Raw genomic sequence first — 19,173 nt, 5'->3', positions numbered from 1 at the left:
GAAGGCATGTCTATATGTGGCAGATAACAGATTCAAATGTACTGTAATGGCTACAGAGAAACAGTATGCAATTTCTGTCTAAATGATAAAAAGTCATTGGAGTGATATGGTTGTTCAGTGGGTAGTGCTGCCACCTCATAGCTTCAGAGTCCCTGGTTCTATCCTGTGCTTGGGTTACTGTCTGTGTCATGTTTGTGTGGGATTTCTTAGGTTTCCTCCCAAAAACTTGCAGGCAGGTGAACTGGCTATTCTAAATTGCAAATGTATGAAAGGGTGTGTGTGTGCATGTCACAGTGTTCATTTAGAGCTATGAAACCGCAGTTTATTACCACAAGGTTGCCATCAGAGCTACTACTCCTACTTAGCATATCTAGCATATGTGAACCCCATTAAATTAGTCACAGACTATTTGTTTTTAATTTTCTCTATTTTCCTCCAATCACACCAACAACTAGTAGAGACTTTCCATGTGCTTGCTTCTTTGCGTTGTACCAGTAATGAAATCATCACCTCATGACTGTGACCCCATATGGGTAGCCTAGAATAGGCCCCTCCTATGTCATGTTCATCCTCTTTCCCAATCACATGTTGCCACAGCGTTGAGGAAGTAGACTCAGACATGCTGAAATATACTGGTCTATATATATGGTTTTGTGCCACACCTTAAGAAGTACAAACAACTGGCCCATAGTAGCACTAGCCAGACTTGCCAGACTTCTTGATTTCCCAGAGTCCAGTACTTTATGCGGCCCACTTTCAAAGGAAGAGGGGATTCGATTGTGTGGATAACCATAGATCCTGAAGTTTGTGGCCAGAAAAGTGTACAAAAGACATGAGGCATCTAAGGCCTGACTATCTGATATGTGACTTATGGCCTGACAAAATAATACCATGTAAGTAATAATCACTTATCAAGCTGGAGGAAAGCATGCGAGAACATTTCAACACACGCGCAGCTACACAAGATAACAAACGTGCAAGTGCATGTGCATATACCCACATATGGAAATATACCATACAAATGTTCCATATAATAAACTCTCACTACACACACACAGACACACACACACAAAGAAATCTGACATAGCCTGACTCGAGCCCTTGACACAGACACACATGTTTCAGTTTGGTTTGTGGAGTGAGTAATGGTCTGATCTCAGTTCCACATTCATCACATCTCTAAACAGTTTGATAAGGACACAAACTCTGGTCCTCCACTGGTTTTGACAGATGACCGCTGGTTGACTGTTGACAGCCGGGCCGCTGGGTTTCTCACACAGCTATGAGATCTGGCCCTATTTGGTTCTGAATCTTGCAAGCTTTATTTGCTTGGCCAGAATCCCATTGTTCCCAATCTCGGCTCTGCCGGAGTCATGACCTGGAATGAAAAACCTTCCGGTTTTCTGGGTAATAACTTCCGGACATTTTGATAGCTGTAATTTTGTGTCATTTCAGTCATGGAAAAACTTACGAATGAACTCCAGATATAAAAAGGGTGTCTGAGTGCATGTGTGTAAAGTCTGTAGTGAAGTGATAGTCATTTATTAAGTGGATTAAAAGCTGAACTAAATGAAGGTTAAGAATTAGTAAAGAGCAGATACGCATTCAGGGTTCTCTAAACAGATCTGTTGAATGATTTAGCATGACAAGCATTTGGTGTGAAAACAGTCCTTGCCATGCACACACACACACACACAAAGGTAAAAGTGTGTCTGAAGTGACATGTTTACAGGATTATGTTTGACTTTCATTGTGTAGGTAGATTACATGCAGTGTAACACAGTGTTTGAGAAATTTCCCTCCAAACACTACACAGTGTCACACATACTCAATATTCCAAGATTCATTTTTCAGGGAAAAAAATCACATTAGGCTGTAATACTTGTAAAATAGCCCAGCTCCATTTCTTAATCACGTCTCAAAGATTCAAGAATCTCTTAAACAAGCAAATGTTCTACCTCCTTTTCAACAAATTCAAAATAAATACAGACAAATTGAAGAAGACAAGAACTTAACTTTGCCCTCACAGATGTTCCTTCATTACGATAAGTAAAAAAAATTCTCTTAAGATATTAATAAAAACGTTTACCCCTTTCTGCCTGTGATATAAATATAAATATTCTCTAATGCCGTCTCTTCCTCTGAAGAGCTTTTGGATCCTTGCAGTAATATTGTAATATTGCAATTTCCTATTATATAACACACCCACAATTTTTTTTGCTTCCTAGCTAACACAGTGCTCTTAATTGTCCCTAGGGATGAATGTGTGTGAACATGTGTGTCTTTGGAGCCTGTGATAGTCCTATCCATGTGATAGTCCTATCTTTCTCTCATTAACTGCAGCACAGATAAGCACTCCCTGATTCAGACTGGTCTGCTCTAAATCAAATATAACCGTACCACAAACTTTGGTGTGTATTTTTATATATTTCTGGACTTGCACACAAAATGTAAGACAACACAAACCTAGATCAACAGAATGTAAAACAAGTCAATTGCACAAAGTGTACACAATCATATTTTCCCACACTATTTGTTGCCCTTTTTAAACATGAAAAGCAGCCCAGTACGCCAAACATTGGCTTTGGTGACATAGCTTGTGACTTGACATAGAAATGAGTGAGGCTTTCTTTTCTCAGTCTCTCACTCTTATCTTTCGCCTCACTTCAGAAAAACAGTCAATACACACAACATAATCCACAGTTACTGATAGCTTATTAATATGTTAAAGGTTTTTCTAAATGAATCTACTTCTACTTCTAAAAATAGAATATACATATATATATATATATATATATATATATATATATATATATATATATATATATATATATATATATACTGTTTTATGGTTTTAAATGCAACACAGCATCACTGCATGCACATACTAAGGGAAAAATCGTAACTGAAATAAAGGAGCTGCATAGCCAATCATAGCTTGAGACATCCTACAGAGAAATGTACAATATTTCAACACATGGCATTGATGTGAACACACTCAACTTTCTTCTGTCCATCCTCTCTCTCTCTGTCATGTCACAAGTCATTCTCTGATTTTATGTTTGTTTTTTCTTTTACCAGCCTGATATTTTAGAAAGCCTCAGGCTTGAATAAAAGGTTCATGGCCCTTTAGAGAATTACAAACCCCTCATTAACATCTGTCTATTTCTAAGGAACTGAGATCTGCATGAGAAATGAAGGCAGCCAGGAAAAAGATCGCCTGAAGCTTTTTGGCTGAGAGAGAGAGAGAGAGAGAGAAAGAGAGAGAGAGAGAGAGAAATTGAGAGGAGGTGGGAGGAGATATAACAGGAATATAACATTTCAGATGATCAAACATACATTGTGTATTCATTTTTAAACTTAAAATTTGAAACTTGTATATTAAAACTATACAGTGTAGGTGTGTGTTATATCTATACTCAGATATATGACTTGGTTGTGTATGTTGTACAGTAAGTAACATTATAAATATAATGGATAAAACATACAATAAAAAATACTAAGTTGTAATTGGTGACAAATTGCTGTGGTATAAGGGGGGAAAAAAACATTTCGGTGTTTACCAAAATCCAGGCAATATTTCTTTAAAACTGCAGACTCATTTGATCCATTACGTGCTTTTCTGGCCACAAACATCAGAATCTTGAAGGTTGCAATCTGATTGGCTTTCTGCACCTCCATGTGCTGGTTTCCGAAAGGAAAATAAACTTTTAAACACTCTGGAAAAAACAACTTTTTGAATCAAGATGCAGTGACCAAACTGGGAAAAAAAGAGTTCATGTTATCATGCCATTAAAAGAGTCCTGCATGCCAGCAGGACTGAAAAAGCTTGGTCAGCTACATCTGTCAGTCAAATGGCCTCTCCCTGGGAACTTAGGTAGTTCCTGGCCTCATTTAGTGACAACATGTACCAGACTCTCACAAATCTGTCTTGAATATGAATTGTGTATGAGTTGTGTTATAGAAAAATGACAAACAAATCAAAACCAATTTATACTTTAGATTCCTTGAATTAGCCATGATGACAATTTTGCCCATACTTGGCATCACTTCTGTCAGCCTCACAGTGGACTGCTAACCAGATTTTTGTTTTGGAAATAAATTCATATCAGTTTACCACTTATCTTTGTCATGGAAACAAATTTTTGAGCACAAGTCACTGGATTCAATTGTCTTTAGAACCCCTCTGGAAACTATTAACAGTAATCTTTTGTGGAATAATAAACAGTTTAATATGCACCTGGTGTAATGCCATGACTCCACTTGCACATTTTGTCTATAGCTTCTATATCTCTGCATGATGCATAGTACATGTTTACAATACATTCACAGTAATTGCCTGGTCAAGGTCTCAGTGCTAGTTTGTTTATATTTTGGGAAATAATACCAACTAAATTTGTTAGAAAATATCAGGGGGATTCGAGCAATGCTGAACTGTCAGAGTGAGAATTTTTCTGATAGCACTGGCATTTCCAGTGTTTCCAGGGACATACTGGTAGGGTTCACATGTTGTTTTAATCATTTTCAGTGGAACTGTCATAAATATATTTTATTTACTATGCATGTCACACTTACTTTAACTGTACAGATCTAGCTATGCCACTGGCACAAGAGCAAAGTTTCCTGATCTCCTCAAATCATAACTCACACAACCAATTCACAGTATGAACAAAGGATACAGTACGAGTCCATGGAAGCCATTTTGTGTACAGGTAGATGAAAGCAAGTGTAACCCTGACCTTAGCTGGTGCCACCATTTCCGGTCAAGTTACTTTGCTGTTTAAGGAGTGTTTGAAGGAAGAACAGATGAGAAATAACTTGAGATTACAGTTGAAGGTACTGTCAGAGGGATTGTCTGTGAACAGAAGGATCAGAAATAAATACCAGCCATCTACTTTGAGAAGTTGCACTCTGAAGTGTTGTTCCTACACACAAACACACACACACACGAAAGTAGAATTTGTCATGTCATTATCGCGTACAAATGGTGAAAGACTCACATATAGTTGACTGCAAAAGTTTTCACCCCCTCTCCATCCACAACAAGGTTACAGTTTATCTACACTACAGAATTCCATGTGTATTAAAAAAAATAGCCTTAATGATACAGCAATTGAGCATGATTTATCTTTATAAGCAGTGATCTTTATTAGTGAGCTCAAAAGTTAGCATTCCCTCTAGTTAGTGTATCTCAATGTGCCTCATTAATGTTTCTAAAGACATAAAACAGTTAACACTATACTTTGTTAATGCATATTCAATGCGCAAAACGTTTAAACAGGCTCAAACTTTCAAGTCAAGTCAAGAGCTGATAAGAAAAGTCAGGGAGACAGCTATGCCAAGACCTTAACCAGAAAATATTGGCCTTTTCTTAGTGCTGTAAAAAACTACCTGTGTGTTTCGGGAGACTGTTACCATCAGTGCAAACTAGAAGAAAAATGAGTGAAAATAAAACTGACAGAGAGATTCACCAAAAAATACAAAGCAAACAGTAGGAGACATAAAAAACTCCTTAGGGACAAAAGTCTATATTTATAATAACATTCAGAAATCTAATTTTGATATCTTAACACACTTTTAACTACTTGTGCTACTTGTTTTTGTTATGTCTGTGAAACCAAACTCACATAAATAGTTAAATAGCACTTAGCTCTAAATGCCCTTACATAAAAATCAAATACATTTCACTTGTGATCATATGTTTTTCATATATGGTTAGGTGATCATGTGAAAAATATGGATGTTCATTTCAACCTGTTATGCCTTGAAATTACACATGAGAACTTAAATAAATCCACATGTGATATTATGAGTTGGCGATTGAAGTCATCGACTTAAGCCCAAAAATTAAGTCAATATTTACGCAGGGAAAGTTCTGCGTATTTAAAGTCAGTTATGCAGCTGCATAATTGGATCTCTTGGGCTCCCGTTTGGATTCTTCAAATGACCTGCCTGTACTCCACGCCTGCGAGGTTTTCAATAGCCTCTACACCACCACTTTTAAACACAAACACTTTCCTTTAATATAATAAATAGGAATAGAAAGTGCTTACAGAAGACTGGAATAAGGTTTTTTCTGTTTTGATGGCAATGATATAAAAGCAAGTGACAGTTTAAAAATGAGAAATAAAAAGACTAATATAACAGTATATAAATGAGAAGATGGCAAGCACTGAAGTAAACATCTAATAGGAGTCTTATATATGGCCAGTATATTGCTGCATGAATAGTCCTAACTGTAATGATCACATTAATCACTTGGCTTATGGATTCCTCCCTCATTATTTGGCAGCTTCTAAAATAGCACTTGATCCAGTGCATCCTATTATTTTGTATTTTATTTTTTATATCATGCTCCGATAGTTATTCGTAAACACAAATTAGTGAAGCTATTACACACTAAATTGAGATCATAAAATCCTGATGTGTACATGGGATATATCACACTTTTAATTCATTGTTTTGAGTTGTCAACTTAATAAAATAACATCAATACTTTTATTAATTCATTGTGCTCCTCTGTGAAGAAAACATGCCCATGCTTTGACGGATAAGTTGATTTAGCACTCATCTGCAATGCTTACAGCTCACTTTAAGTTCATTCATAATTTCATAAATCCATAAGTTTATCCATAAAAATTCACTCCCCAAGATAAGCAATGTCACCGCTTAAGATTCTCCTCCGATACCCTTTATCACTGTAAGGATGATTAATTTCGGTATTAAATCCTCACTGCACACGCTTAACTCAACTCTGAATATGGCCTAGTGTGAGAAATATGTAATAATTGCATATAAAACCCCTGCATATAAAAATTAACATGCGAAAATAAACAAATCATGTGGAAAAAATTCTCTACACTTCTCATGAAGTATCATACGAAGTGTAAATTTATCAAGTGATTATTCACATGCGAAGTTTGTATATGTTTTCTGTAAGGGCGTGACAAAGCCACAAAAGGTGAGGTTGTCATTTCGTTTCATCATTCCTACAGATATGTATTTAAAAAAACTGTGATGATCGACAGAGGATCAGCATTAATTAACACTGGCGTTCTGCATATAGTCAGAAATGAACTCATTAATCTTACAGGCTTGGAACTGTCATCTGTACAGAACTTTCATTAAAGCATTCAATGTAAACGTTAACTAAAGCTATTTGTATGTGATTTATTTTTACTTCCGTTGATGCTTTTGATAGAAAAGACACTTCCTGAATTATTAAATTATTCATCCTGCTGCCTGATGCATATATATTGGATATTAAAATGTGCGGAGAAGTTTGGACAGAGGACAACTCCTTTTGTTGCTTGGTCTGAAATGTAACTACAAAGTGTTCCTACTTCAAATTAGGAGCTCAGGACACAAACATACACATCCGCTAATAATGTTTAGTACAGTATGGAGAGAGAAGGACAGTGAGAGAGAGGGCATAACCCACAATAACTCGATTATTAGCTATAAGAAAGGGAGAGGCGGCTGAGCTGAGGGACACTTATTGCCTCTCCTCTCATTCCCTCTCTCTTTCTCTCTCTCTCTCTCTCTGTCTCTGATCATCTCCCATTAAAGACACATTTTCTCAGTTTTTTTTCCTTGAGGTCTTGGCACAGCCTACGCTTCACTAACCACGCTTCTCTGCTGCTACGCTTCTGTTCATTTAATTCATATCTTAGCTCGAGGTGAGGCTTCAGTGTGTGTATGAGTGTGAGTGTAATGTGTGGCGTGTACTTTCTGTAGTCGTGATGTAATTACTTTTTCTCTTAACAAGCATGCCAGGTTAAAGTATGATTTATTTGAGGACAAGCTGAAACAAAAGTAAGGGTGATGGGTGCACACTCACACACACACACACACACACACACACACACACACTGCAAACTCTGGGCAGTGGTACACACATATTAAGTTTTAAGCCAAACTTTTGATAGTTTTGTTCTAAAGTCAAAAACTCTCATATACTCAACTGCACCAAACTTTGAGAACCGTGAACACATACTGGATGAGATGCCAGTTCATCGCAGGGCACCACACACACACACATTTTAAACCTAGGGGTAATATATCATTGCCAGTCCACCTACAGGCATGTTTTTGGAAGGCAGGTTGAAACCAGAGAATCTGTTGAAAACCCACACTGACACTCTGAGAATGTGTCTGAGAAACTCCAGACAGACAGTAAACTGAGCTCAGGATCGAACCAGGGACCCTGGTGCTGTGACTACACCATCACTGCACCACCTTATTGTACCTTATATTACCTTATAGCGCCTCAAAGTACCAACAGGGGTATGTGTATGCCCATCTGAGAACCACTGAACTAACACAGAAACACATGTTCTCCAGGATTGAGGCAATTAAAACATCACTGTGCATTTCTTTTCCTCGTTTTTCTATTTATTTTTTGTTTGGATATCCTTCCATTTTAGGAATGATCTAATTACTCCATACATATGTTTGCCACCAACAAATTATAGATATATAAATCATGAATTTATTTATTTTTAGTAACTACTTACAGAGCCTGTATTCACCCTTTATACTATGTCAGTCCATCAGACATAAACACACATTCACACACCTGGTAGTACCCAATTCTCCTCCAGGCATGTTTTTGGAAATGGAGGAAACCAGGAAGAACAAAACTCCACACAGACATTAATAAGAGCTCAGGACTAAACCCCAGACGTGGAGCTGTGAAGCATCACATACTGTATATAAATCAAATCAACTGTTTAACAGTTCAATATGGCTGCCAATGCAGCAGACTTTCACTTAAATTTTTACAGATAGATTTTACAGATTTTTATAGCACAGTCTCTGAAAAACAATAAATCACACAATTGTGGGAAGTGTGTGATGATTTCTAGCTTACCTAGTGCTAATTGGTTGTTTATTACATGTTAGCTATACATAGTTAAAGCCAGTGTAAAACTCAAGATGCAAAATTTGGACACCAAATATGCCACATTGGTGGATCATGTGAAGTAATGGAAAACTTGTGTTAACTTATTTTTTCCCCCAAACTATTTCTTTAATTCAATACTGAGAATCTTGCTGCGATCAAGCAGTTCTAATCAGTCATGGCAAAAAGACATTCATGCCCTCAGAAGAACTTGGTTGGTTTGTCACTTATTATTAATCAAACGGTTCGTTTATGGACACACTCATTTATGGATTTGATTTAAGCTTAACAACGTTTGTCCAGACGACTTAGACCAAAATCAGAAATGCTTAAAAGACTAAAGAAGAGTTATTGAACAATGTTAGGAAAGAATCTGCTAAAGAATTTTATAGCTGCATGTTGACGTTTTAACATTTTGGATACACTTGTGTAACGCAGTACAATGCTACTACTTTATTCTCTTGTTATATTAATAAAGAGCCCTGGCAAGACACAGAGTGCATCAATTGCATATAAATAAGCTTTAAACGTGATGGCAACTGAGTATAATAAGCAGACAAGCAGAACAGACGTCAGACACTGCTGAAACATCTCTCGTTTTAAATCCATGTAGCTCCAACTGATGTATTTGGTTGAAAGAGTTACAAACAGTCTCTTGTTTAAAGCAAATGGGCTATTTCTTCACCTGATTTTTTTAAGCATAGACTGCTTTTTTTTTGCTAAGTGATGGAATGAGAAAAGACGTTCGGTGTCTGGAGTTGCATTAGAATGGCACTGGAGTGAGTGGAAATTGAGTAGTCTATTTTCAAGCAATGCTTATTGGCTAAAGTTGATTAGGTTAGGAAAGTTAGGTGTCTTCTGAATTTGGGGATTCATTTGGGGAAAGCTTCACACTTGACTTTGAACAGTGTTTCTTTCAAAACTAAAAGCTCCACTGATTTCAAGGGGCATTTCCTGAAAATAGACAACGACTGAGAAAAACGATTCTTCAAGTTCATTATTCAGCTCCTGACAATGTTCCCACTCTTTTTAGGAAATGGTGTGCCAGGACTTTTCCAGAACATTTCCCACGAGTTAGATACATACATATACAGTATATACATCCTACACACAGCTGGGGTTCATCAAGCCACTCATGACCCCTAAAGGCCCCTTAATGACAGTTTGAAACACACACACACATACCAGCATTTTCTCAACCAATTATTGTGAGTTCACAAGTTTTACAGAAATATTAGAAGAAATTATAGAGACCAGGAGGATAAGGTTAAAATGGGGGTAAATTTATATATCAAGGAATTCAAAGGAGAATCTCAAGGATTGTTCAAAAACAATATAAGAACTATTTCAAACTTTTATGTAAAAAAAAACCAAAAACAACAAGAAAACACACACACATATAAAACTGATGATGCCAGATAACTGTGCTGTCCCTGAGTTAGGTCTCGTCAATGGGATTTTCCTTCTAACATTAAATTAAATAATTAAATAATTAATTCATCTAGATTAATTTTTACTTGTATAACACTTTCAGCATTAGACATTATCACAAAGCAACATTACAGAAATGTAGATGTAGATTTAGATCCCAAATGAACAAGCCAAAGGCGACAGGAAGGAGGAAGGAGCAAGGCCCATATTCACAAATTATTTTAATTTAAGCCCTTTCTACAAAGCCCATATTCATAAATCATCATAACTGTGCTTATAATTCTTTGTAAGTTGGTTGACAACATCTAATCATGACGTAACACAAGTGTGACTATTCATTATAATGCCATGTGCTGTACTGAACAACCTTTATAACTAAGAATGACCTAATTATAAAGCAACTGTAATATTTGGCATCCTCATTATTGATAAGTTGTAAGACACTGTTAAGTAATTTTGTAACAACATGATGTGTTGTTATCAAGGAATTACATTATAGCACATTATTAGAGCTTTATGATGCATTATTAGAGTTTATAAAAATGCTTACAATGAGGTACATTGTATTTACACAGAATTATAAACACAGTTATGATGAATAATGACATTATAATGAAAAGGCGGCTTCATAGAAAGTGTTACAGGACAGTCTTTATGATTAGAGCAGCAGGTCTTAGAAGGTACAAATCCACAGAATCTAGGTGAGATTATCCACTGAAGCAAGGATTAGATGTAATTGGGCTTAAACTGGTTTTGGAATGTCCAAATCTTTAGGTTGTCCACGTGGGATGATCCAGAGCAAAATTCCAAGCAGCAGTAGAGCTTTGGGATAAATCAGGCAGGTCAGAAGGGTGAGACGAGCCACAGCAGTGTCAGGATCTGGCACTGACTATTAGAATTAGAAATTAAGTAAATTTAATTTAAATAAGGCACTGGCTCTACGGACTGATATTTTCCAGGACATTCTTATTTTCCAAGTGTTTTCTATCTATGGCTGGACAGACAGGATTTCCTGGACCCGGACTGTGTGCTGCTTTTTTTTTTTTCAGGAAGATCAAAAAGATCAGGCAGCACATTGATCACAGAGATACACACAGACACAAGTTACAGTTTCCTAGTCCTCACTTTAATTCTGAGTGACCAGAAAAAATTTATAAAATCTACAGCAAATAAATCTACAAATCTAGATGAAATTACTGGAAAATATTTGCAATATTTGAGTTGCAAGTCAAGTCTTTTATTTATCTAGCACATTTAAAAACACCAAATGTCAGTCAAAGTGCTGTAGAACAAAATCAAGTAGTACAAACAGCAATGAAATAAAATATGAACAATAAATTAATTTAAAAAAAAAACATAAAAAGACAAAACCTCAGAGGACAAAACAGAAGATATAAATGTTTAGGGAATGTCCTGTTAAATGCATAAGTTAAGCAGCTTATTAGTCATATCTGAAAGCTTATTATTCAGTAAATACAATGAAACTAAAAAGAAAAGTGTGTAGTTAGAAGAGCGTGGAATTTAAGCCCGGAACCTGCTGATGGCTCCTGAGAGATTCAGGGTTAAACTTTTGTTTTCCTGCTCACTTGCTCAGGGTGATTTATGAAACATGCCGACTGTAGTGTGAGATTGCACAACATTATATAACAGTACACTGGAGAGAGGGAGTTGATGTTTGGGGTGATGTAGTGGAACGCACACACACACAAAAAGGAGTTGTTCTTCTCTAATGTCTGAACTGAAAAGCTCTACTGATTCCACCGTTTCCCAGTCCAGCCTTCCCAATCCTGTAGACAGTCCAGGTTCTACTTTTTCCCCTCTATCCTTAAAACACATCCACCATCATGTCAGAAGTCGTCAGCTCACTGACACTGTCCTCTTACAACGTCCCTCACACAGGCAGATTATGTTCCTTATTTATTTGGATACATGCTGCCACCTTCACTCATACTCTGATCACAGCAAAATCCAGTGTTGAATTAACTACTGCAGAGTTTATAACATAAATAAACACCGCAGGAGTCGATTCAACACACTTCACACTGAGTTTTCTCTTTCCTTCTTAGTGAAATGCAATTCACTAGAGTCTTACGTTTACATTAAAGAACAAATCCCAGTTTGTACTGGAAAATCAGCCTCTGTGGATTACTTTAAATGTGTTCGTTAAAATGTGTTTTATGTTGACTTTATATTTCTATAGTTCTATTTTCTGTTTTATTCTGTGCATGCCAATTCATCTCATCTGATCTCACCATTTAGGTTTTAGTGCAATTTTTTAGATTAAAAAAATCTAGATTGTTTATTTTAAACCATTTATTTAATCGTTATTTATCTGTTTGGTCTGATCATGCATCATGTGTTTATTTATTATTTGTTTGTTTATTTGTTTAGTTTGATCATGCCTCATTTATTTATTTATTTATTATTTGTTTGTGTTTGTTTATTTGTTTGTTTAGTTTGATAATACACCATTTATTTGTTTGTTTGTTTGTTTTGTTTGATCTATCTATCTATCTATCTATCTATCTATTCATTTATCCATTTGTTTATTTATCCATTTGTTTTTTAGCTAATTATTTACTTACCAACATTTTTTTTTAAAGGTTCCCCTGTGGTTCTTTAGATGATTATGAATTCTAGCTTCCTTAAAGGGTTTGACTAGGAACCTTCTCTGAAATTCAACACCTCTGTTCTAAGGCTCTACATGAAACATTTAATGGTTCCCAAGAGGGACAAAGCAAAAACCCTTGAAGACTGTACCTTCCATTCATTTATTCATTTATATATTTATTCGTCTGAAGTTACATTAGGCCATTTCACCTCCCTGACCTGTGAAAACACACACACACACACACACACATACTGGTTTCACTATCTTTATGAAAGCCTAACCATAACCATTTCTGTGAGGACCTGCCAAACATCCCAACAGTGTTTTAAATTGTCACGCATTCCAATCATGCACACACACACACACACACACACACACTATACCTATCCACTGTCTTACTATCCTTATGAGGCTCTTTTGAAAAAAAAAAAAAAATCCATTTTCCTTAAGGGGACCAGCCAAATGTCCCCACAAGGTCAAAACCATCAGATATTCCTATCCTTCTGGGGACATTTGGTCCTCACCCAGATACAAGGACATGCGTACACACACACACACACACACACACACACATACTGGTTTCACCTAACAGTAACATGAATTTTATAAATTATAGCTGTTTTTGTTTAAACAAACAAATATTTTGTGAAGACCAAACACTCTCCAGCTCGACAGGTTTCTGAGTTGTTTAAAGCGCTTTAGGATGTTTTTTGGGTTTTTTTTCCTTGTGCTCAGTGACGATCAGCGCCTGGACAGCTGGGGAGGGGGAGGAAGGGCGGAACTGTGCGGCTTGCCCTTTTTAAACACAGACTCGCAGGGGGTTGGATTCAGAAACTGCGCTGTGAGTCCGGTGGCACTGAGCAAATGGCAGTGAATGTGATCTGTGTGCGCGCGCCTGTGCCTTGACTGTGCCTTTTGCGCGCAGGAGACGTTAGCAGAATCCCTTCTATTCACTATTAACCATTACGCATGACTGACCGGATGGCGCACGCCGGACCAGGGCTCTGTGCTCCCCTGCCGGAAACCGGTCCACACGGGAACGGCACGCACAGTAACCGGACCCTGTGCCTGAACGCCTCGGATATGCACGCAGCTGGAAACAGGAGCCTGGCGGGGAACAGCAGCGGCGATCCCTTCGGCCGTAATGAGGAAGTGGCCAAGCTGGAGATCACGGTGCTGAGCTTGACCTTCCTGGCGGCGGTGGCGGGTAACGTGAGCGTGCTGCTGGCCGTGCGCAACGCAGCCAAGAAGAGCTCGCGTGTGCACCTGTTCATCAAGCACCTGAGCCTCGCCGACCTGGTGGTGGCCTTCTTCCAGGTCCTGCCGCAGCTCTGCTGGGAGATCACGTTCCGCTTCTACGGACCCGACTTCCTGTGCCGCGTGGTGAAGCACCTCCAGGTGCTCGGCATGTTCGCCTCCACCTACATGCTGGTGATGCTCACGGTGGACCGTTACATCGCCATCTGCCACCCGTTACGGAGCTTGCAGGGTGCCACGCGCCGCGCGCGCCTCATGATCGCGTGCACGTGGCTGTGCAGTGTTGTGCTCAGCACCCCGCAGTATTTCATCTTCTCCCTCAGCGAGATTGAAAGAGGCTCGGACGTGTACGACTGCTGGGGTCATTTCATCGAGCCGTGGGGCGTGCGCGCCTACATCACCTGGATCACCGTGGGCATCTTTCTCATCCCGGTGTCCGTGCTGGTCGTGTGTTACGGATTTATCTGCCGCAGCATCTGGAAGAACGTCAAGTGCAAGACGAAGAGCGGCGCGGCGCACGGCACGAGCGCGCTGATCGGCAAGGCGTCGGTGAGCAGCGTGAGCACCATCTCCCGGGCCAAACTCCGCACCGTCAAAATGACCTTCGTCATCGTGCTCGCCTACATCGTGTGCTGGGCTCCGTTCTTCATCGTGCAGATGTGGTCCGTGTGGGACGAGAATTTCTCCTGGGACGGTGAGCGTTCAAGCGCGCAACGAAATTACTGCGCACTTCAGCTTTCCACCTGATTTACTATCGAATGCATACAAATGTAGACGTTCTGAACTTTTATCATAACTTTTCTTAATGCATCTGCTCAGATCTGCCATTTAAATCGTGTCGATTTGTGTGTTTTTCAATTAATTTTCAAATTATTTAGTAAAAGGTTGTGCTTAGTAAAAGGCATCAGACTTAATGCTGTGTATTTGTTGTTTATCCTTCAGCAAATGCCTCATTAAGTGGTTTTAAAAAACAGAAACAAAATTTAAACTATGACATTGGTAGCGTATTCATTTATACTTGAATTGTTTGAGTTGATTAGCAAATTTATTTGTAGGTTTTTTTTTTAAAATTTTTTTAATTAAATGTAACCTGAAAAAAAATTACTCATATAGTGGCTGATACACTTTTATATCAAGGTGTGTTTACACATGAAACCTATAAAATGGTTTGATTGAAGTTTTTCAGTCAAAATAGCAAATTCTTTTGCCCACAGAACAATTATTTCCCCATTTTTGTATTACTTTCTTGTATACAATTGATTTGGCATTGACTTTGGTGTATTTGTCTAATTTTTCCATGTTATATGTTGTGGTTTACAAGGAAAATACTGATCACCTCATTAGACACGCTCTTCCACAACAGAGCATCTTTGGTCAGTGTGTCCTGAGGACATGCTGTATTATTAATGATACTGTTAGCACTGTTCACAAATACAGATGATATGGAGCTTTTATGTACACCTGTATATTAAGCTGTCAAAAATCTAGAGATAATGAGCAGATCATATACACTACAAGCAAATGTCGTGCCTTTAGGCGGCATGTGTAACAGAGAAAGTTTCTTATTCATCTCATGTGCATTTCCTTCCGTCTGTATTTCATCCCATTTTTTTTTCAATATCTCAGATTCGGAGAATACGGCGGTGACCCTGTCGGCTCTGCTCGCCAGCCTGAACAGCTGCTGCAACCCGTGGATCTACATGCTGTTCGGTGGTCACCTCCTGTACGACTTCCTGCGCTGCTTCCCATGCTGTCGGAAGCTCGGGCACGGCATCCGTAACGACTCAGACAGTAGCCTGAGGAGGAATACGCTGCTGAGCAAACTACCTGCTGCCTGCACACCCACAAACGCCTCGGACTCATGGAGGGACTCGCACAAGACCAGCCAGTCTGTAGCACAAGACTGTTCCCATAAAGTCAACCCGTGCGTCCCTGCGGACTCTTCACACAAGAGTAGTCCCAGCATAGACAATCTGAACAAACACAGTCACACCAACCCGGCTCAAGTCCTAGATACAGACAGCTGAAGACTGTTTTTAGTGCACTTTTGTCAACTATGGTTCCATTCATTTGAATGTTTACATTTGCTTGCTGCTCATTCATGCAATTATCCAATGAGCCAGTCATATAGCAGCAGTGCAATGCATGCAGATCCAAGTCAAGAGCTTCAGTTAATGTTCACATCAAACATCAGAATAGGGAAAACATGTCATCTTAGTGACTGTGACTGTGGCACAGGTTCACCTAAACCGGACAGTTGAAGACATTGCCTGGTCTTTATTCAGTTTTGGAACTCAATGTGGTCTTCTGCTGTTGTAGTCCATCTGTCTATAGATGCAGCATGTTCTGCATTTTTGAGATGCTTTCTTCTCACCACAGTTGTAAAGAGTGGTTATTTGTGTTACCATAGCTTTTCTGCCAGCTTGAACCAGTCTAGTCATTCTCCTCTGACCTTTCTCAACAAGTCATTTCTGGATGTTTTTTGTTCTTCACACCACTGAGACTGCTGTGCATGAAAAAACCCAGAAGATCAGCAGTTTCTGAAATACTCAATGCCTCCTGACACCAACAATCATGTCACCGTCAAAATCACAGTTTTTCTCCATTCTGATGTTTAATGTGAACATTAACTGAAGCTCTTGACTTGGGTCTGTGTGATTTTATGTATTACACTGCTACCACATGATTGGCTGAAAGGAAAATTGCATGAATGGGCAGGGGTACAGTTGTTCATAATAAAGTGGTTGGTGAGTGTATTTTACACATAGAACTGCAGAAATATTTGCTGAATAAATAATGTAACTACCTGAAATTACAGTAATGCCTATCACAGATATTGTAATGCCTAGATAAACTGCTTTAAAAAATGACATGATGAATGTATGTTCTTGTCTATCCATATTTGTCTGTCTTTGAATTATATTTTTTGTGGCTCCACATTTAAATATTGACATAACAGTAGCTGAAAATACAAAATGTTTCACATTGTCTTTTGGGTTTTTGGAAATTCATGTAATTCATGTATGCAAAGCATCTGGATGTTATGTAACTGCTGCTTATGCCTGACCAGTGCATTTTGCCTAATGTGGCCGAAAGAGAAATAAGAACTTTACCGTTATTGCTCACTTGTTCTTATATTTTGTCCAGATGTCCTGTCATGTAAAAGTTTGCACAGGTTGTTTTTAAGGTTGCCTATAATTTAGGTAACTGTGACAAAGTGTATTGTAACCCCATATAAATCCTATAAATACTTCTAAATATGGTAAATGTTTTGCCTTGACTTTCTGTGTTAGGTATATGCAGGCCCATTTCATGCTATAAGCAGTATAAGTAGTTGCTTAAGTCACTCATTCCACCAAAGGCCTTTTAGTGAATATGTAGTACCGGGTAAAGGTAAAAATGGTAAAGGTGCAGTTACATAAAATTCTTTGTTTACAAAGGGCTGGATAAGCAACTAACATGACTACATGGTGGGAACAGTTAGACAATTCAAAGTTATGTTTTGTTTTATGTTTTGTTTGGTGCTTCACATTTGGTGCTTCACATATTTCATTCATTCTGTTCATTCTGGTTACATCGTTACTTTTTGTTTTTGAAAAAGCAATGTCATCAGTTCATTAATCAATCAAGGGAGGGTATATCAAATGAAAAATATATGAAAATCTGTGAAAACTATCTTGTTTCTGATCTAATGTCTCTAGCCCTGTAGCTAGTTTCTGGTTTAATGAGCTGCCTTCAGCTAGAAACTTTAAATAAATCTGTGTGATTATACAGAAGCCGTGCTGGTTCATGTTTAGAAAATTAGTGTTGCTGAACTGCAACTCTACAAGTTTTTCATTTGTTTATCTTCTTTGCTGTTTTTTCTCAGCGATGAAATATATTATATGGCCAAAAGTATGTGGACACCTGACCATCACACCCACTTGTGCTTGTTGAACATCCCATTTCAAAGTTGGTCCCCCCTTTGCTGTTATAACAGCCTCCACTCTTCTGAGAAGGCTTTCCACTAGATTTTGGAGTGTGGCTGTGGGGATTTGTGCTCACTCATGTTAGTCGAGGAGGCCTGAGGTGCCGTTGGTGTTCCAGTTCATCCCAAAGGTGTTCTGGGGGTTCGAAGTCAGGGGTCTGTGCCCAACATTTGAGTTCTTCCACCCAACCTTGGCAAACCATGTCTTGATGGACCACAGGGGCATTGTCATGCTGGAACAGGTTCCAGTGAAGGGAAATCTTAACATTACAGCATATGAATATTCTAGACAATTGTATGCTTTCAACTTTGTGGCAACAGTTTGGGGAAGAACCACATATGAGTGCAATGATCAGATGTCCACATACCTTTGGCCATGTAATGTACTTTGCTAGGTCCATATCCAGACCATGATCTACCAGTAGATGCTGCTAGCAGATTTTATTTTTCCTCATAAAAGAGCACAAGTCACACGTTCTTTGCAGTTTCAAGGTTTCCCCTTGTGATCTGAAAAGTATGAAGAACACAATTCAGATCATGATGAAGTGTCCAGTGCTGAGAAATGAAACTGAAATCATACAGAAGAAGAGAAATGAGTCCAAACATGCTGGTAAGAAATGAATTAGCTTTCTAGTTAGAGTTAGTCTTTTTGTGGACTTTTATGAAGCTTGAACTTGAATTAAAGAAATAACAGTGATAATAGATTAACTCACATCAAGTCTCTCATTAGCTAGTGAGAAGAAATCAATTTATTTTAACGTTGGCTCATATCATAAGACAGTTTTGATGTATGAGTGAATCCAAAACAAGTTCAGGGTTTGGGAATGAACTATCACTAGTACACTCCGATCTGCTACAGCAGACTTCACTGCTGATCTAATAAAGTGTGTATTACCAAATTTAGAATTTAGATGTTCACGTGTCTAAAATCTCATGTTATGTGTTACGTGATGATTAATGAAACTCCATCATTATTAAGGCAGCAGGTGTGTATATGATTTCTAA

At 38.3% G+C, this 19,173-nt stretch overlaps 1 protein-coding gene across 1 annotated transcript; it reads left to right on the top strand.

Annotated features, from left to right (window-relative positions):
• The first annotated feature begins 13,768 nt into the window (after window positions 1-13,768).
• On the top strand, window positions 13,769-17,468 carry avpr1ab (arginine vasopressin receptor 1Ab). Its single transcript, XM_026922687.3, has 2 exons — window positions 13,769-14,895; window positions 15,828-17,468. The coding sequence occupies exons 1-2, from the start codon at window positions 13,914-13,916 to the stop codon at window positions 16,226-16,228; spliced, it is 1,383 nt and encodes a 460-aa protein (XP_026778488.1). The 5' UTR covers window positions 13,769-13,913; the 3' UTR covers window positions 16,229-17,468.
• Window positions 17,469-19,173: the final 1,705 nt, after the last annotated feature.

The sequence above is a fragment of the Pangasianodon hypophthalmus genome, chromosome 18 (genome assembly GCF_027358585.1).
Source record: "Pangasianodon hypophthalmus isolate fPanHyp1 chromosome 18, fPanHyp1.pri, whole genome shotgun sequence".
Taxonomy (NCBI): Eukaryota; Metazoa; Chordata; class Actinopteri; order Siluriformes; family Pangasiidae; genus Pangasianodon; species Pangasianodon hypophthalmus.
The sequence above is the reverse complement of the archived record's forward strand: the minus strand, read 5'-3'. Positions and strand labels throughout refer to the sequence as shown.